Source organism: Notothenia rossii (genome assembly GCF_949606895.1).
Source record: "Notothenia rossii genome assembly, chromosome: 5".
NCBI classification, from domain to species: Eukaryota; Metazoa; Chordata; class Actinopteri; order Perciformes; family Nototheniidae; genus Notothenia; species Notothenia rossii.
The window spans coordinates 6,263,848-6,285,219 of record NC_136903.1 but is presented as its reverse complement, the minus strand read 5'-3'; the positions used below and the strand labels follow the sequence as shown (position 1 = coordinate 6,285,219).

The following is a 21,372-nucleotide window of genomic DNA, read 5'->3' as shown; positions in this document are numbered from 1 at the left end:
AACACCTGGTAGTGCTGTATAATTCCTGGTAGTCCTGTATAAAACCTGGTAGTCCTCTACAATACCTGGTAGTCCTGTATAATACCTGGTAGTCCTGTATAATACCTGGTAGTCCTGTATAATTCCTGGTAGTCCTGTATAATACCTGGTAGTCCTGTATAACACCTGGTAGTCCTGTATAACACCTGGTAGTCCTGTATAACACCTGGTAGTCCTGTATAACACATGGTGGTCCTGTATAACACCTGGTAGTGCTGTATAATTCCTGGTAGTCCTGTATAATACCTGGTAGTCCTGTGTAATTCCTGGTAGTCCTGTATAATTCCTGGTAGTCCTGTATAATACCTGGTAGTCCTGTATAACACCTGGTAGTCCTGTATAACACCTGGTAGTCCTGTGTAATACCTGGTAGTCCTGTGTAATTCCTGGTAGTCCTGTATAATTCCTGGTAGTCCTGTGTAATACCTGGTAGTCCTGTATAACACCTGGTAGTCCTGTATAACACCTGGTAGTGCTGTATAACACCTGGTAGTCCTGTATAACACCTGGTAGTGCTGTATAACACCTGGTAGTCCTGTATAATACCTGGTAGTCCTGTGTAATTCCTGGTAGTCCTGTATAATTCCTGGTAGTCCTGTATAATACCTGGTAGTCCTGTATAACACCTGGTAGTCCTGTATAACACCTGGTAGTCCTGTATAACACCTGGTAGTGCTGTATAACACCTGGTAGTCCTGTATAACACCTGGTAGTGCTGTATAATTCCTGGTAGTCCTGTATAAAACCTGGTAGTCCTCTACAATACCTGGTAGTCCTGTATAATACCTGGTAGTCCTGTATAATACCTGGTAGTCCTGTATAACACCTGGTAGTCCTGTATAACACCTGGTAGTCCTGTATAACACCTGGTAGTCCTGTATAACACCTGGTAGTCCTGTATAACACCTGGTAGTGCTGTATAATTCCTGGTAGTCCTGTATAAAACCTGGTAGTCCTCTACAATACCTGGTAGTCCTGTATAATACCTGGTAGTCCTCTACAATACCTGGTAGTCCTGTATAATACCTGGTAGTCCTGTATAATACCTGGTAGTCCTGTATAATACCTGGTAGTCCTGTATAATACCTGGTAGTCCTGTATAATACCTGGTAGTCCTGTATAATTCCTGGTAGTCCTGTATAATTCCTGGTAGTCCTGTATAATACCTGGTAGTCCTGTATAATTCCTGGTAGTCCTGTATAAAACCTGGTAGTCCTCTACAATACCTGGTAGTCCTGTATAATACCTGGTAGTCCTGTATAATACCTGGTAGTCCTGTATAATTCCTGGTAGTCCTGTATAATACCTGGTAGTCCTGTATAATACCTGGTAGTCCTGTATAATACCTGGTAGTCCTGTATAATACCTGGTAGTCCTGTATAATTCCAGGTAGTCCTGTATAATTCCTGGTAGTCCTGTATAAAACCTGGTAGTCCTCTACAATACCTGGTAGTCCTGTATAATACCTGGTAGTCCTGTATAATTCCTGGTAGTCCTGTATAATTCCTGGTAGTCCTGTATAATACCTGGTAGTCCTGTATAATACCTGGTAGTCCTGTATAATACCTGGTAGTCCTGTATAATTCCAGGTAGTCCTGTATAATACCTGGTAGTCCTGTATAATACCTGGTAGTCCTGTATAATACCTGGTAGTCCTGTATAATACCTGGTAGTCCTGTATAATTCATGGTAGTCCTGTATAATACCTGGTAGTCCTGTATAATACCTGGTAGTCCTGTATAATTCCTGGTAGTCCTGTATAATACCTGGTAGTCCTGTATAATACCTGGTAGTCCTGTATAATACCTGGTAGTCCTGTATAATTCATGGTAGTCCTGTATAATTCCTGGTAGTCCTGTATAATACCTGGTAGTCCTGTATAATACCTGGTAGTCCTGTATAATACCTGGTAGTCCTGTGTAATACCTGGTAGTCCTGTATCTGTCTCCTCAAAGCTTCCACTTCCTTCTCTCTGCTCTGCTGTCGGGCCTGAAGAGCAGAGACCTGCATCACAGCCACATCGGACACCTCCTGCAGCCTGGGCAAAAGAAGAGACAAAAAGAACAGGAAATAAACATTACAATGACAGTGGTGGAAGAGGCGCTATGATGTTATACTTACTGTACAAAAGTATGGGGAGCATCAAAATATACTTGAGTAACCCAAAGTAAAAGTAGTCGTTATTCGTAATGGCCAATTTCAGAATCATATATTTGATTTACTGGATTAAGATTATGTTGAAAGCTGTGACTTTGTATTTTGGTGCTGGATATTTTAACTTTTGATTTTATGTCAATGTTTGATTATTAGATTATTTATATTTGATGTTAGCTAACTAAAGCAGCAAGGTAAATATAGTGGAGAAAAAAAGTAAATATTGGTTTCCAAAATGTGATGGAATAACATTAAAGTACCTAAAAAAAGTAACATAATTGAGTAAATGTACTTCATTTCATTCCAGCGAGGATATTTTGATGGTAGAATGAGTCTAAATTGTGGACATTATAAGAGACAGTGGGACCGAATTATAAAACAAAAGCAAAGAAAAGCTCATGCAAAACAGAGAAGTGCTTGATTACACGGCTTTGACCTTAAGAAACACATTTGTATTCATATCATTTATTCCGAAAGCCATTAAAGGATAGTGAGTGCAATCTCTAACATTTGTAATATCTTATTTCCAGGTATAGAAATAGTAAAAGGCGTCCAATAGCTTTGTGACGAAGGTAAATTCGTCACTGTGGACTGACGGCTTCGGGGCTTGTACTATTGCACTTGTGTTTTTATTTTGAAAAGTGTTTCCTTCCCCATGTCTGTTACTCCTGATTATGTTCACCTGGTGCCCTGTGTTGTCTCCTCAAGTGTCTAATTGCTGATTAGTGTGTGGGTATTTAGGCGCTGTTTCCCTGTCTGTGTTGGCAGGTAGTGTGTGTGAGAGATCCTTGTGGCTGTGGTCAGGGAGAAACAGCAGGATTGAGGCTGTGTGTCATGTGTTCACATAAAGTATTAAGATATATGAAGCTATGATGACATATCTTTCACGATAAGAGCATAAATCATTCATCTTGAGGCGTGTGCACTGACAGACGTACTTAGAAACCTCCGTGCGGAGCTCCGCCTCGTTCTTCTCCAGCTCTCCAACCCGGGCTCTGTCAGCGTCGCTCGCAGCTTGACTGACACTGTCGGCCAGCTCGTCTCTCAGCTCGCGCTCCACCCTCTGCGCCTCCACATTCATCTTGGTCAACTGAAGAGAAACAGAGGCAACGTTACGTGATAAGATCTTTTTTATAACGTTATAATGTTGGGGGAAAAGGACCTTAACGGGCAGAGATGGCAAAAGTACACACATCCTTTACTCAAGTAGAAGTACAGATACTCGTGTTTAAACAGACGGGGGTAAAAGTAGAAGTACTGACTAAACTATTTAAGTAAAAGTAAAGAAGTATGGGCTTCGAAATGTACTTAAGATGTTGCCCCAGCCTTCTTACAGTGCAGACACGTTTCTGCTTGCTCTTGCCTCTGCTTACTTTTTTTGTGATGTTTTTCTATTTTTCTTTTTCTGAAAACTTCGAGCAGCGGCTCCTGGACATTAACCTATCACTGGGACAGTTATTCTTCGTAAATAGACGGAGGGTTTCAGCCATATTTCAATATTTGTATTCGGTCTTACAGTAGCGTGGCCTAGCAACAGCTAAAGCCTGGTACAGCATGCTATTTAGCTTAAGCTAGTTAGCAGCAAAATGCCTCCGTTCTCTACAGATGATTTCCACAAACTTCTACAGAAGATGGTCGTGTTGGAAATGAATGGACTAGATTGGAATGATTCCACTTTGCCAGTGTTGCAAAAGAATGGACAAAGGCATGCTAACTCAAAGCTAGTTAGCAGCTACAAGGATTCCAATGGACAGGAGGGTTGTGTACCAGGTAATAAATCTACAAGTGGTAGTCCTCCCTCGAACTCTCTGGGTGCAAGCCCGGAAGAGTAAATCATTTCCATGGGATTTGGGAGGAGGAATAACAGGCAGAGCCCAGCGCTCTGAAATCTGTGATGCGACCGGCTGGCCTGCATTGTTATCACCCAGGAAGAGCGCCTCTTCAACCCCTATTCATACTAGGAAACAGTCGTGGACAGCTGCTAAAGGGAGAACTAAAAACAATCCTCTTAAACCACCGAGTGTGCCAATCCAGAACAGATACGCTACACTGACACAGAACCGGAGATCTCTTTCTGATGATGCTGGGTTCAGAATTCCAGAAAAGACAGACAACTTCTAAATTGAACTATTTATTGTAAAGAGAGCAAAATATATATTTTACTTGGCCAAGGACTCATCGCGTGTTTGGGAATCACAGGCAGCAAAGCTGTCATCTGTAACCACCAAATCCGTCAAGAGCCTCGAGCGACAATACATTTTATTACACAGGGCGTTGCCCGTACATTTTTAATTGGTCAAGACTAGCTGAAGAGATACCATGGTTTAGACTTGATTCTCTTTGGTTGGTGCGCAGACTCAGAGTCTCTTGGCAACACGATCCTCCAATCAGCATTCAGCCGGCCTGTGGAAGTCCCTCCCTACTCTGGCACCATCATATGTAATTTGTTTTAATGAAGCTTCGACAGAAAAGTGTAATCTTGGTTATACTGATTCCCAGCTATGCGTGGGCGCGGAGCTAACCCAGGCGCCCAGGGCCATAGCCTCAATAACTCAATTGTTTCTACAGTGCCTGGATCTGGCTTCTGCTACTTTCTAATCTATTGCAAGCTGAAAACTTTCTTCTGACTATTCCCCTCGTTGGTATCGAACCCATCAGAACCTGGGATTAGTGATTGTGTCTATTTATTCTATAGTCATAGCAATCTCATGAGCACAATAAGCATATAATATAATAATAAGAATCAGTCTTGTAATGTTATATAAAAATAGACTCCACAATGACCTGGATAACCTGTCCTCTTCACACAGCAGGGTAAGGACCAATAGCTACTCCAAAAGTAAAAGGCTAGAGCAGGGGTAGCCAACACGGTGCCCGCGGGCACTCAGTCGCCCGCAGGGGCAACGTGAGTCGCCCGCCGGGCATGTTCTAAAAATAGCTCGCCAAGCAAATCCAAAACAAAAAAGGAAATGTAATTAAAATAATCTACTCTATGCATAAACGAAACCTAAATCATAGCGAACTCTATCTACTTACTACAACTCTATATCTATCTAACACCCCTCCTCCCTTTTTGAAATCCCGTTTGTGTCCTCCCACTTTACAAATATGTTTATTATTATTATTTTTTAGCGCAACCCGTCATCGCCAAGGAGGAGCACACAGCCTCTGTGAGCGAGCGAGAGAGCTAGGGGGAGAGAGAGAGAGAGAGAGAGCGAGAGAGAGAGCTAGGGAGAGCTCACTTTTATCTATTTAATATAGATAAAGTAAGAAGTCATTCCGGTGTGTACTATAGGACAGTACAAAAAACTGTTTAAAAGGGGAGTGATTAGTAAAATATGCATAAATAAAAAGAAATAATGCTAATTAGGTAACATAAGATAAGAATAAACCAGTTTAAATGATTTGTTATTGGTTGTGATAATATTCCAAAGATGATTGGAGTATTGAAAAGTATACAGCTCCCTTTCATCTGAGTGTTGAGAGCTGTATCCATAAATTCATTTTGTACTCAAAGTGCAGCAGATTGGTGCATTTCACTTCAACATTTAAAGAAAATTCTTTTAGAGGAGGTGAGGACCCCCCTAGAAGATGTGAGATCCCCCCTGGAGGATGTGAGGCCCCCCCTAGAGGATGTGAGGTCCACCCCCAAATAAAGCAGGTTAAAATGATTAAATTGCATACATTTTCTTTTAGTAAACACTGAAAACGGGTCCCACAGACCCAAACAGCACACAAAGGTTAAAGGTAAGCATATAATATATAAATATAAAATATATACACTGCAAAAAACAAAAAAAGAGGAGTAAAAGTAGCCCCCGACTTGCTTTATTTTTTGAAAGTAGCCCTCATCCTAAAAAAGGTTGGTGACCCCTGGGCTAGAGGGAAAGCTAACGAATGGGCCTGAAACTCTGATTGTGGGTGACTCTGCTGTAAGAGATGTAAAAAGTCTGTGTAGTAAGAACAACACGAAACATACTCTGTTTTCCCAAGGATATGGTTTCTGACTTGGCTGAGAAGATCCTGTATATTGGGGCTGAACATCCGACTGTGAAGAATGTGGTACTGCACATTGGAACAAATGATGTTGTGAAACGAGTCAGAAATGCTGAAAAAATACTTAAAATGATTGTTGGAAACTGTCAGCTCTCTAAATGCAGAGGTGTTCATCAGTGGCCCTCTACCGCCAGTCAGAAGAGGAGTGGAGAGATTCAGCAGACTGTCTGCACTGAACACCTGGCTTTCAGCTGCCTGTACTGACCATTCTGTCCATTTGATTGACAACTTTCACTTTTTCTGGGACCGCAGACATCTTTTTAAGGCAAATGGAGTTTGCCTGAACAAGTCAGGAGTGAAATTGTTTATCTCTAACGTATTCAACTTCCTGCGTCATCAATCTGTTCCCTCTGCCAGAGAAGAGGAATCAAAACAAGAGGAAGACACAACACATGGCTCAGTAAACCTTAGATATATCACTGCACCCGCCTGAGGAATGTCTTGATTATGGAATGGAGGAGTCTCCACCGCCCTTCACCCCCCCCCCCCCCATCACCTCTGAGGATACTCTTCCATCACCCCACAGCTCTCTCTACTCTCCGTTCACCCTTTTACCCTCCCCAACCCTCCTGGAGATCGCTGAACACATGAAGGAGATACAGAGGCTTGGCACCGATTCCTTCCTGGAGTTCAATGACCAAACTAAGACGATGCGCAGGGATGGCAGCATGTCCTTTACCCCCGCTCCTCAACGGCGGCCATCAAGATCGGAAACATGGATTGAACAAAATAACAGTGCAGCTGTTCTTATCGAATCAACCCCTCCCAACTTTAGTTTTATGAGTCAGGATAGAATGCATAAGAAAGGAGGTGGAGTTGCTATTCTGTTCAATGATTCCCTTCAATGCAGGAAGACATCTTATGGGAACTTTGCTTCTTTTGAATATGTGGCCCTTCAGCTGAAATGCTCCTCTCGAGCTCTGTTCCTAAATATCTACAGATCACCCAAATACTGTGCAAGCTTTTTTGATGACTTTACTGAACTGCTGTCTATAGTGTGTATTGACTTTGACCGACTAGTCATTGTTGGTGATTTTAACATCCATGTTGACAACCCCCAGGGCAGAGGGGCTAAAGAACTGTTTTGTGTTCTTGATATCTATGGACTGACTCAGCATGTGACCGAGCCCACGCACAATAAGGGGCACACTCTGGACTTAATTATCTCAAAGGGTCTGAATATCTCTAATGTTGTGGTGACTGATGTTGCACTCTCTGACCATTCCTGTTTTCTTTGAGGGCTCTATTTCTGTTCACAAAAATGTTCAAAAAGAGGTTACCACAAAGCAATATTTAACTGAAAATACAAGGGAAATGTTTACTCAGAATTTTTCTTCCACACTTGCCCCTGCTAACATCTCAGTAAATGAGCTAGTAGATCATTTTCATTCAAAAATGTAAAATGTTATAGATGCCATTACTCCAACTAAGGTAAAGGAAGTGACTGGCGAGAAAATATCTCCATGGAGAAAGGCCATGACCGTGAGAACTGAGAAAAAAAAGTGTCGAAAAGCTGAACGCAGGTGACGAAAAACAAATCTCCAGGTGCACTTTGAAATCTATAAAGAGAGACTTGGCCTTTATAATTTGGAATTTAAATTTGCCCGACAGTCTTTCTTCTCTGACATCATTACCAAAAACAAAAACAACGCACGTGCCTTGTTTGCTACCGTCGACAGACTAACTAACCCCCCAGTGTCAGTAGCCTCTGAATTTCTATCCACCAGGGCCTGCAATGATTTTGCCTTCTTCACTGACAAAATTCAGAAAATCAGACAAGCAGTCAGTGCCTCTGCATCAGGTACAGCAGATGTTTTGTCTCTGTGTCCACTTAAAATCAATTCAAACACCATGACACAATTCCATCAGATTAATGATCAAAACCTAGAGGACATTATACAACTTCTGAAATCCTCCTCCTGCTGTCTTGATATTATTCCAACAGGGTTTTTCAAAAAAAATATTCCTTGCATGGCCTCAGATCTACTTCATATAGTATACAAGTCTCTTCACTCAGGTGTTTTTCCACAGGCCCTGAAAACTACAGTCATTAAACCGCTCTTAAAAAAGAATAATCTAGACGCTTCAATAATTAACAATTACAGGCCCATATCAAACCTCCCATTTCTAGGTAAAATCATTGAAAAAGTAGTTTTTCAACATTTGAGGTATTTCTTGCATTTGAATAACTGTTTGTATGTGTTCCAGTCAGGCTTTCGTCCAAACCACAGCACTAAGACTGCTCTTGTAAAGGTCTTAGATGACATCCACTTAAACACAGACAGTGGCAGAACTTCAGTGTTAGTATTATTAGATCTCAGTGCTGCGTTTGACACTGTTGACCACAACATATTACTAGACCGACTGGAAAACTGGGTGGGACTTTCATCAACAGTTCTAAATTGGTTTGAATCCTACTTAAAGGACAGAAACAACTTTGTTTCCAGAAGTAAATACAAATCTGAGTTGACAAATATGACATGTGGGGTACCTCAAGGCTCCATCTTGGGGCCTCTTCTCTTTAACGTCTAAATGCTACCACTGGCTCAGATAATGAAAAACAACAAAATAAGTTACCATAGCTATGCGGATGTCACACACATTTACGTAACAATTTCACCAGGAGACTATGCTCCAGTTAAAACACTGAGTAAGTGCATTGAACAAATCAATGACTGGATGTGTCAGATCTTTCTCCAATTAAACAAAAACAAAACTGAGGTAATGGTTTTTGGAGCCAAGGCAGAACGTATAAAAATTAGCGCTGAGCTTCAGTCGGCAATGTTCAAAACAACAGATAAAGCCAGAAATCTAGGTGTAGTCATGGACTCTGACCTGAGTTTCAACAGTCACATTAAAACAGTTACTAAATCAGCCTACTATCACCTAAAGAACATATCTAGGATTAAAAGACTAATGTCACAGCAGGATTTGGAAAAACGTGTCCATGCTTTTATCTTCAGTAGACTCGACTACTGTAATGGTGTCTTCACAGGTCTCACAAAAAAATCTATTAGAAAGCTGCAGCTGATTCAGAACGCTGCTGATCGAGTCCTCACTGACACTAAGAAAGTGGATCACATCACTCCTGTTCTGAAGTCTTTACACTGGCTTCCTGTGTGTCAAAGAATAGATTTCAAAATACTGCTGCTGGTTTATAAAGCACTGAATGGTTTAGGCCCAAAATACATTTCTGACCTCCTGCTAAATTATGAACCATCTAGATCTCTCAAGTCTTCAGGGACGGGTCAGCTTTCTGTCCCCAGAGTCAGAACTAAACATGGAGAAGTTCAGTTTATTATGCTCCAAATATCTGGAACAAACTCCCAGAAACCTGCAGGTCCGCTGCAACTCTGACTACTTTCAAATCCAGGCTGAAGACTTATCTTTTTGTCGCTGCTTTTAATTGAAACTGAGCCGTTGTGTTCATCAGTAAAGTGGAACTTCTGTGTGAACTATTCATATCTTAGACTGCACTGTAACTTTTTATTCATGTATTTTTTCTTTTAATGTTTCTTTTATTATCTTTTCTTTTTAATGACTGATTTTAATTGCCTTTGTCTGAATGTCTTTCATTTTTGTAAAGCACCTTGAATTGCCTTGTGTTGAAAGGTGCTATATAAATAAACTTGCCTTGCCTCAAGTAAAAAGTACCCATAAATAGAAGCTGTTTTAAAGAGTACCTGACCTCCCTTTATATTAATAGAACAATAATGTCATTGTTAGCTAATGAATGTTTCCATGCTGAACAACGGCAACATGACAACGTTTTCATTGATCCCTCTTCTTTAGAGAAGACCAGGAAATGATGGATACACGGATCGTGTTCAAATCAATAGGCACGCAATGACTCTAAATAATAATGATCACGCCACCAAACACACATTCAGACTAAAGGAACCAGCCTGTTTGGAAAATGTAAGAAGTAGAAAGTACAGGTATTTGTGTTCAAAATGTAAGAAGTAAAAGTCAAAAGTCGTCAGAAAAATAAGTAGTGGAGTAAAGTACTGATACTAGAAAAATGTACTTAAGTACAGTAACAAAGTATTTGTACTCCACTACTTCCCACCTCTGTTAACGGGTGAGAATCTGGCTCAGATTGTGTTCGATTGCCGTTTCTGGGGTTATGAACGTGCTCCATGTCGTTTTCTTTGGCCACGTACCTCTGCAAACTTGGACTCCAGTTCTGAGTTGCGTTCTTCCACTTGCTTCAGGGACTTTCTCATGTGTTCATACATTTTGTGTGCGTGCTCAGCTCTCTGCCTCTCGTTCAGCTCCTTCATCTCCAGAGTGGTGATGCGCCGGGCGGCTGATACCATCTCTTTGTTGGCAAACGCCTTGTCTGCCTTATCCATGCTCGTTTCACCTCCTGGCGTTAGGGTGAAAACAAAATTAAGGTCGAGAATCTGATTTAATGTTGGAATCCACAAACTCCATAACCCTAACCCTACAAACTAGATTAACTCTCTGGTTTTAGGTTTTGCATAAAACGATAAGATATAGATTTCACACTAATTTCCTCTCTCTTTGGGACTGTTTTTTGCCAGATGTCCTGGTTTGAACTAGGTTGAACCCGGGTTAAAACAAATCTATGTCCATAACTATTCTTATATTGGTATTGACAAACAAGATAAACTGTCAGGTTCAATCATCGGTTAAGGTTTTGCATAACAGCGAAACAATTTGAATTGAACTGAAATGGTTTCATACTAATTTCCTCTCTCTTTGGGACTGTTTTGTCCAGATGTCCAAATCTATGGCCATACCAACTCTAAGCAGATCATTGGTCAACATTTATACTACTCACAGTGACATTAATCTCATAACATTTTTGTTTATTAAGACAGGCATGTGTCGACACTGCTAGCCATAGATTACATCATATGAAGCAATCAAAATAAGGGTAGCAGGTAAAGTGTGATAATCATCTACATACCACAATGTAGAGACGTAAACAACCGCACGTTAGCCCGAGGCTGTGTCTCGTGGTATTACCGCATCCCAAAGTTTATTAAGAAAGTGTTTTCCTATAATGGCACCAGTTGAATGAAATCATGTTGATTTATGCTGTGTTGATATAAATGTAATCATAACCTACTTGTTGTGAGTCACAGAACACAGTAGATACTTTGAAGACTAGTTTTATAACACATTAATAAACAGTCGTCAGTTCAATCCGTTTCATAAGGCTTTTTCATAGTAGAAAACAACAGAACTAATCAAATTCAGGCATATCCTATGAAAACTATTCTGTGGGAAGCAACGATGTACATTTGTACAAAGTCAGAAAATTCAATTAGTTTCTGACTTTAAAGTTAGAACTGTGACGACCCCTGCTTTAATCTCTCCTGTTGTGTGTGTATGGCCCTTTAATGATCTCCCTTTGTCCGTGTCAGCCTTGATTGATGGCACCTGGCCGCCGGTACAGGAGGAGTGAAAGGCACGAGCCAGAGGGTGTTTCTCAGGCCGTTTCTCAATCTCGAGGATTCTGGCTTCCAAGCCAATATTTCAAGGATGCTACGTCATCGAGTGCCGCCGAAGTACTGTTCCAATCTCCAGCATACTTGGAATTTCGCCGAGGCCGCGTCCTTGGTTTGGAGGAAATTTCAAGGCTGCACATGGGTAGACTTTGCGTCCTTAAAATCCCCACAATGCTTTATGCACCTGACCAATTTCAAAAACACTTGCGGAGAATGGCTGAACCGACGCAGCACACATTTAAATGTAAGTATGTAGTGGCGTAGAACATGTGTTGGTAAATATATTACATTCGTTATCACCAAAAATGTGTTCCGTGAAAGTAAAGCAAGTTCATAATTAGATAGACATCGTGAGGTATTTATTTTCGGTACAGTTTATGTTGAAACCATTAGAGAGAGTGGCACACTTGTTAGCCTGTTCCATTCTTCTTCGTTTTCCGAAGCCGTGGCTTGGAAGCATACTTGCTTAGTTTTTGAAGGAAGTGACTTGGAAGTACGTGACTACTAAGCCAGCATCCTCGAGATTGAGAAACGGCCTCAATGTCGAGGAAGGCTGCTCCAGAGCCACTATTTCAAGGATACCACGTCACCGAGTGCCGCCGAAGGACTGTTCCAATGTCCAGCATACTTTCAATTCTATGGAGGCCGGCGTGCTCCGTTGCGGGAAATTTCGAGGCTGCACATGTGTAGACTCCGCGGTCTTAAAATCCCCACAATGCTTTGCGCACGGACCAACTTCCAAATCTTAGGTGGAAATCGCGCTCCATTTAAGGCGGGGCTTCTCATATGACACACACCTGCACACCTGTTTGCCTGTTCCACAATTCTTCGTTTTCCGAGGCTAGGAGGGATTCTTGCCTCGCTTCTGAAGCAAATGACTCGGAGGTACATGTGCTACCAAGCAAGCGTCCTCGACATTGAGAAACACCCAGTCTGGTTCGCTCTCTCTGTTGGAGGGTTCGTTTGGAGAGCATCTACCTGACTTATGCTTTTGTTTCCCTTCCTCTTAGTTTGGCATTCAACACCTCGCACCACACCATGTTCACACACCCACACCTAAACTACTGATCTTACTGATTAACACATCCCATTGTGGTAGCTCTTTAGTTAAGTTGAGTTATTATAATAAATAGCGTTCCTTAAACCGTATCCTTTCCACGTTCTTTGTTATGGCCAAGAGCCAGGCCACATGTTCTAAAAGTGATATTTTTCTCAGAGCTCTGACTTTAATCTCAATTTCACTTTTGGTCAGATCTTAAAAAAATGTCACATGGCCGTAATCCTCTTCCATTAAAGGTAGGGTAGGTAAGAATGGAGAAACCAGCTCGAGTGCGCTAGAATTTGAAAGTTCACAACCGAAAAAAATCTGCCCCTTCCTTCAGACTTCCTCACAGAGCCCCTCCTCCAACACACACGAACGCGCACATGACCAATGAGGGCACGAGATAAGTTTGTGCACAGATGGAAGGCTGACAGGCAGGTAGGCCATCCAGTTATTTTAGCCGGGCCGGCTCAGATGATTGGTCGTGCTTTTTAAAGCGCCACGGCTTCCACAGATGAAATATTTTTAATGTATTTATTGTCAAAGCATTTAATGTATTCATTGCTATCGGGATGTTAAGAGCATTCCATGGAATATAACAACAAGTGTTTCTGAAGTGAATTACCTACCCCTCCTTTAAGATCTGAGTACTGCTTCCACCTCTCTCCATTGTTTACCTGTTGTATTGACGTTGTCCCATGCTTGTTCTAAAGTGTTCAGTTTCTCCTTCGTGATCTCCAGTTCTTTGTTCATGGCTGAGATCTGCTCCCGAAAAGACTCATTCTCACCCTGAGAGAAAAATAATACTGCATGTTGAGTCGATGCTAACAGTTAAAGGTCCCCTATGATACTGTTTTTCATCAATATATTATAGGTCTCAGATATATACAAAACATGTCTCTGAAGTGTTTGGCTCCAAACACCTAACAGATCATTGCAGCATTACCCATAATCCCGTCTGTTTCAGCCCTATTTCTAAAGTGCTGATTCTCTGTCTGTTACTTTGGATGAAAATAAGGAGCCCCTCCCCACGCCCCTCTGAGAGATATTTGGTTCCAAAGAAGAGGGGGGGGGGGGGGGGGGGGGTTACCTTTGTTGGTGATTGGCTAATGGTTACTCAAGACAAAACATCGTCATGACATCATAAAGTGGCCAAAATCTGATCAGCTCATTTTCAGACAGGTTTTTATAGAAATGGATCAGGACAAAAAGAGAGAGAATCTTTGTTCCTGAAACTTTCAGAGTCTCTTTCCACAGAGGGGACACATGTTGATGTAGAAGAGACATGAAGAAGAGGGGACACATGTTGATGTAGAAGAGACATGAAGAAGAGGGGACACATGTTGATGTAGAAGAGACATGGAGAAGAGGGGACACATGTTGATGTAGAAGAGACATGAAGAAGAGGGGACACATGTTGATGTAGAAGAGACATGAAGAAGAGGGGACACATGTTGATGTAGAAGAGACATGGAGAAGAGGGGACACATGTTGATGTAGAAGAGACATGAAGAAGAGGGGACACATGTTGATGTAGAAGAGACATGAAGAAGAGGGGACACATGTTGATGTAGAAGAGACATGAAGAAGAGGGGACACCTGTTGATGTAGAAGAGACATGGAGAAGAGGGGACACATGTTGATGTAGAAAAGACATGAAGAAGAGGGGACACATGTTGATGTAGAAAAGACATGAAGAAGAGGGGACATGTGTTGATGTAGAAGAGACATGGAGAAGAGGGGACACATGTTGATGTAGAAAAGACATGAAGAAGAGGGGACACATGTTGATGTCGAAGAGACATGAAGAAGAGGGGACACATGTTGATGTAGAAGAGACATGGAGAAGTGGATTTTGCATAATAGGTGACCTTTAACAATAACAAGGTGTATTACTGGAGGACGTTTGAGTGTTTTATTACCTGCACATGTTCCATGTTGCTGGTTCTCTGAATGAGGCGGCTGTCTCTCTGCAGCACGTCTCTGTATTTGACCGTTAGCTCCGTGTACTGCTTGTTGGCCTTCTCCAGCTCCGATGAGAGCACACTGTCATCCAAGGTCTTTTGTAACGCTGCCATCTTATAAGCAGCCATTTCCTGGAAATAAAAGAGAAGAGCTGTTAACGATGATTGTACGGTGTTAATAACATAAATATGACTTTTATTTGGGAAATTTGAAAGGGAGACAGTCCAGGTTATAGCATCAATACATGATCATTACTAATAGATATCCCCATGAAACTTCTGCAGTTGTTTACTAACATTAAAACAAATGATTGTTGTATTACATGTTTTCTGAAATTTGACGTTTGAATATGCAAATAAGGCTTCCTATTTTTATTTATTTATTTTTTCATTTTCGGGACAGAAATCTGAACATTTGACGAAAGGGGGAATTTGGGATATCTCTGTTTTAAAACTACATAAATCAGTATACTGTCAACTGCCATAAAAACTCCATGATTTAGGAAGAAAATGTTCAATAAATCAGGCAATGAATGATATATGAACAAGTACTACACACTATTAGCTTCTAAGCGTCTTTGAGTTTCTAGAAAAGCGCTATACAAGTATCATGTATTATTATTATTATTATTAAGTGGCTAATCATGAGAACAAAGTCACTGTGAGAAAACAGCCTTTAAAGGGCTGTAGTCATATATTTCGACATCTTGACCTAATATACTGTATATTAACACGATTCTTTCCCTATTGCAATATACTGGTTTATTTCTATTTCTATTTTGAGATTTTTGTATTTTAGAATTCTTTATTTCTACTCTTTGAATGTGTTATTATGTGCAATGAATGCCTTGTTTTGTTTTATGCTGCTGCAACAAAAACATTTCCTAAATTGGGATTATAAAGTACATCTTATCTTATCCTATCTATTGATTACTTCCATTAAGACAAGTTTTGTTCGTAGTTTTCTGAAGACACATGTTCTAATGCTAACATATTTTGGATTTAAAAGATATCCACCGATCAAATGAACAGCGCACTAGAATAAGAAACCAACGTTTCAGGTGTTTTCTTTTAACCGGTATGGGAGAAGACATATTATGAAAGAATAATAGCGCTATCTTTCAGTGCATGGAAAAACAATCTTTCTCCCGTTGTGTCTCGCCAAAAAAAATATAGTATTTGGCAAACTGGGTGAAATTCTCATATTCTGCTCCATGTTTGCCATAATATCTTTATGTATCTTAATACTTTATGTCTTCACACTAGTTTGGAGTCACAGATACGACATTACAAATAATTCCTGCTGAAAACTTTTTTTCTACATCTGGTCAGAGATGGCAAAAGTACACTCATCCTTTACTCAAGTTATTCACAGTGACCAATAACTCTCTTTAAGGCGGGGTAGGTAAGTTTGAGAAACCGGCTTGAGATACACTTTGTGTTATATTACATGGAATGCTCTTAACATCCCGATAGCAATGAATATCTGAAGTGCTTTGACAAAAAATCCATAAAAACATGTCATCTGTGGAAGCCATGGCGCTGTAAAAAGCACGACCAATCATTTGAGCCGACCCGGCTAAAGTAACTGGATGGCCTACCTGCCTGTCAGCCTTCCATCTGTGCACAAACTTATCTCGTGCCCTCATTGGTCATGTGCACGTTCGTGTGTGTTGGAGGAGGGGCTCTGTGAGGAAGTCTGAAGGAAGGGGCAGATTCTTTCCAGCTGTGTATTTTTCAATTCTAGCGCACTCGAGCTGGTTTCTCCAAAATTACCTACCCCACCTTTAAGTAAAAAGTACCCATAACTAGCAGCTGTTTTAAAGAGTACCTGACCTCCCTTTATATTAATAGAACAATAATGTCATTGTTAGCTAATGAATGTTTTCATGGTAACCAACGGCAACATGACAACGTTTTCATTGGTCCCTCTTCTTTAGAGAAGACCAGGAAATGATGGATACACGGATCGTGTTCAAATCAATAGGCACGCAATGACTCTAAATAATAATGATCACGCCACCAACCACACATTCAGACTAAAGGAACCAGCATGTTTGGAAAATGAGAGAAGTAGAAAGTACAGGTATTTGAGTTCAACATGTAAGAAGTAGAAAGTACAGGTATTTGAGTTCAACATGTAAGAAGTAGAAAGTACAGGTATTTGTGTTCAACATGTAAGAAGTAGAAAGTACAGGTATTTGGGTTCAACATGTAAGAAGTAGAAAGTACAGGTATTTGAGTTCAACATGTAAGAAGTAGAAAGTACAGGTATTTGAGTTCAACATGTAAGAAGTAGAAAGTACAGGTATTTGAGTTCAACATGTAAGAAGTAGAAAGTACAGGTATTTGAGTTCAACATGTAAGAAGTAGAAAGTACAGGTATTTGAGTTCAACATGTAAGAAGTAGAAAGTACAGGTATTTGAGTTCAACATGTAAGAAGTAGAAAGTACAGGTATTTGAGTTCAACATGTAAGAAGTAGAAAGTACAGGTATTTGTGTTCAACATGTAAGAAGTCAAAGTAAAAAGTTGTCATTAAAATAAGTAGTGGAGTAAAGTACTGATACCAGAGAAATGTACTTAGGTACAGTAACAAAGTATTTGTACTCCACTACTTCCCTCCTCTGTACCTTGTATCTCTGCAGGTAGCCCATCCTCTGGGTGACGGAGGCCTGCATGTTGCTGCTGTCGTCCTTCATCTTGCCGTTCTCCTTGCGAAGGTGCTGCTCTTGCTCCAGCAGCGTGGTGTAGCGCCTCGTTAGCTTCTTCTCGTTAACCTTCAGCAGCGTGGACCTTCGCAAAGCTTCGCTCAACTGTCTCCTGATTTCCTCTGGGTCCTTTTGAAGGGTGTCTAGCAGCTCCTGACGGGTGAAATGAAGGGGGGGAAACACAGCAGTGAAGCAAAGAGGATAATGGATTACAGTTTGACATCAAAGCAGCATTTTATTACTATACTGGAAAAATAAGACATTTCAGTGCTTTGTCCTGCATTTCTGTTCAAGTCAAATGTCTCTCATGTCATGTGACCCAATGACTGGGAATCAATGCATCACTGCACTGCAAATTCCACTGCTTTATCTATTTGACATTCATTAAACAATTAAATTGACTATTAAAATGTAGCTGTTTTTATTTTTTAAATGACCCAATCACTCAAATAAACGCAGCATTGTATAGTTACTCTGACCATAAGACACACCTTTTTTTAAATTAGTTTTTAATATAAATATCTTTATTAAAAATACTGTCTTTCTTTTCAATAGCTTTCAAGTCATGTGAAACAATGACTCTAAATCAATGCAGACTATTACAACAGAAACCTCTTTTGGTTGAATTTAAGTGTTTTTTCTATTTAATACACATTTCATTATTATTATTATTAATAATATTCGGCTATTTTAGTCTTAATTCTTCTCAATTTCCTCCAAAACATCCGACCGAATGATTCAAAGATCAGTGGGACATTGTATTAATAATAAGACACACGTATTTTAATTAGATTTTATTGCTATTAATATAAATACTTTTTGTTGTTGAAAGGCTAATTTCTTTTCAAAAGCGTAATGTGAAACAAAGATTCAAAATCAATGAGGCACAGACACAGTTTTATCATTTAAAAAACCACAGACACGTGTGTAATCCTTTATATATACAGTCTATGGTGTAATCTTGTCCCCAACGTGCAAACACCAACGGTTGAAAGCTCTATCTTTCTCCTTCTCACACACTCTCTAGGGACTCGTTCATATTTTAAACTACATGACAGAGTGAGTAGTCCCTCATGTGTGTTTCACATTTATTAACGCAGCAACAGGGATATAAAACATCTAGATAACATCTAGTCCCATTCCGCAAGTAATCTGATAATTACCCGTCTTTGAACATCGGGGTATAAGTTCGTTTGTGTGGGTTAATGAGAGGCAAATGTAAAGTGCTTGGGGAAAGTCTGATAGAAAAATGCAGCCCATCTTGCAATAATATGCGGTCACTTTTCCTCGTCTGACTTACGTTGAATTCCTGGATTTTAACAGCGTCCACCTGCTTCTGCTCCTCCAGCCTGTTCTTCATCTCTGCAAAGGTTTCTTTCTCCTTTTGCCACTCCGTCTTTTCACTGATCAAAAACACACAAAGAATATTAGATGTTGCACTTACAAAGAGAGCGAGAAAGTGTCCTGTTAACCAACCTGAGGTACTCTTTATAGAGGAGTCCAAACTAACTTAAAGGGGACCTATCATGCTATTTTTAGGCAATAGCATAGGTCTCAGATATATACAAATATATAAAAAACATGTCTATGAAGTGTTTTGCTCAAAATACCAAACAGATCACCCATTCTAGCCATGCCTCATATCCCTCTATTTCACTTCCTGTTTCAAAAGGGCTGATTTGGGTATAAGGCTTTAAAAAAAAAAAGGAGGGAGCTGAGCTCATGCGGGACCCGGCAGCTACTGTCTACTTCTAAGCCAATATTTCAAGGATACTACGTCATCGAGTGCCGCCGAAGGACTGTTCTAATCTCCAGCATACTTGGAACTCCACAGAGGCCACGTCCTTGGTTTGGGGGTAATTTCGAGGCTGCACATGGGTAGACTTCGCGTCCTTCAAATCCCCACAATGCTTTGCGCACGGAACAATTTCAAAAACCCTTGCGGAGAATGGCTGAACCGACGCAGCACAGCACACATTTAAATGTAATTATGTAGTGGCGTAGAACATGTGTTGGTAAATATGTTACTTTGTTGCATTTGTTATCACCAAAAATGTGTTCCGTGAAAGTAGAGCAAGTTCATAATTAGATAGACATCGTGAGGTATTTATTTTCGGTACAGTTTATGTTGACACCGTTAGAGAGAGTGGCACACTTGTTAGCCTGTTCCATTCTTCTTTGTTTTCCGAAGCCGTGGCTTGGAAGTATACTTGCTTCGTTTCTGAAGGAAGTGACTTGGAAGTATGCGACTACCAAGCCAGTATCCTCGCGATTGAGAAACGGCCATGCTTTCCAGTACAGGTTAGCTCTGAGTGTTAGCGATGCTAATGTAAACACCGACCATATTACGTCCAAAACAGTCAGTTATTGTTTCTGATAGCACAATTTCTGATTGGGCCGTGGGTCCACATTTCAGATATTACGTCAGGGACACATATTTATGTATAAAAGACATCAAAAAGTGCATTTTGCATGATAGGTCCCCTTTAAACAAGAGAGAACGTTTCCTTTTAACCAACCTGAGGTATTCTTTATAGAGGAGTCCCTGTTGGTGACTGATGACGGAAAACTTCTCCTTGTATTCCTCCAGCGTTCCTGTGAGTTTCTCCAGGGTTTCCTCCTTGTTTTTGAGCTCCTAATTAATCACATAAATGTTTAATTTATAGAACACACATATTGTTGATTTACAGCTTTCCCCTTCAGAGGACAGTGGGCCTGACCTGAAGGAGTCGAACAGCGTACTCGTTCAGAGGACTGATGACCTCGGTGCTGCCGGGAACCAGGGCCTCGGGGAGGGTCGGGGGTCGGAGGCCGTCTGACCTCCTCAATAACTCCACCTCTCCTTCCAGACGGCTCACCTGACAAGCACAGAGATAGACAATGAAGGTTCAGCAATATATCTAATATGTATATAGGACCCTGTTGGGAAAATACTGACCCTAACCCTACTGAATGCACTCTTCCAATCTGAGAGTAACATGATAACAAAGGTTTCCCAACTGTAGCTGTGAACATGACAGGATGTGTGATTACCTAGAAGAGCATCAGGACTGTTTGAGGCATATGATAGCTATGTGATTAACATGATGATTCAGCCTCTATGGAGAGAGACATATGACAAGCATGATCATTTTTATTTTTGTATTACTTTTAATATAGTATATTTTAATATTGTTTTAATATTGTCTGCTTATCTGTATTATTGTGTTGCACTGTTGGAGAAGCCTGTGGCCTAAGATTTTCAACGACATAATTACTCTGTAGCTATGTTAGTTTGACAATTGAAGATGAAACGTGGCTGGGTCTTTCAGCATGACAATGATCCCAAACACACCGCCCGGGCAACGAAGGAGTGGCTTCGTAAGAAGCATTTCAAGGTCCTGGAGTGGCCTAGCCAGTCTCCTTTGGAGGGAGTTGAAAGTCCGTGTTGCCCAGCGACAGCCCCAAAACATCACTGCTCTAGAGGAGATCTGCATGGAGGAATGGGCCTAAATACCAGCAACATTGTGAAAACCTTGTGAAGACTTACAGAAAACGTTTGACCTCTGTCATTGCCAACAAAGGGTATATAACAAAGTATTGAGATGAACTTTTGTTATTGACCAAATACTTATTTTCCACCATCATTTGCAAATAAAGTCTTTAAAAATCAGACAATGTGATTTTATGGATTTTTTTTCTCATTCTGTCTCTCATAGTTGAGGTGTACCTAGGATGAAAGTTACAGGCCTCTCTCATCTTTTTAAGTGGGAGAACTTGCACAATTAGTGGCTGACTAAATACTTTTTTGCCCCTCTGTATATATATGTTCATTTGAATTCATTTCTTATGTTAAATGTACTTAATTGTATATCGTTTTATTTGTATCTTTAAATTGTATTAATCTCTAATCTGTGCCGTCCTGCTTTTCATTCTCACCCTGTTGCT

General features: G+C 40.6%; 1 protein-coding gene across 1 annotated transcript in view; it reads right to left on the bottom strand.

Moving 5' to 3' along the window:
• Positions 1-21,372, bottom strand: part of cep290 (centrosomal protein 290) — an 84,660-nt gene that overhangs the window by 38,211 nt on the left and 25,077 nt on the right. The window contains 9 exon segments of the mRNA XM_079684574.1: positions 1,946-2,077; positions 3,132-3,283; positions 10,413-10,618; positions 13,449-13,560; positions 14,694-14,867; positions 17,368-17,598; positions 18,746-18,848; positions 19,965-20,080; positions 20,166-20,303. Of these exon segments, the coding sequence (XP_079540700.1) occupies positions 1,946-2,077; positions 3,132-3,283; positions 10,413-10,618; positions 13,449-13,560; positions 14,694-14,867; positions 17,368-17,598; positions 18,746-18,848; positions 19,965-20,080; positions 20,166-20,303 (1,364 nt within the window).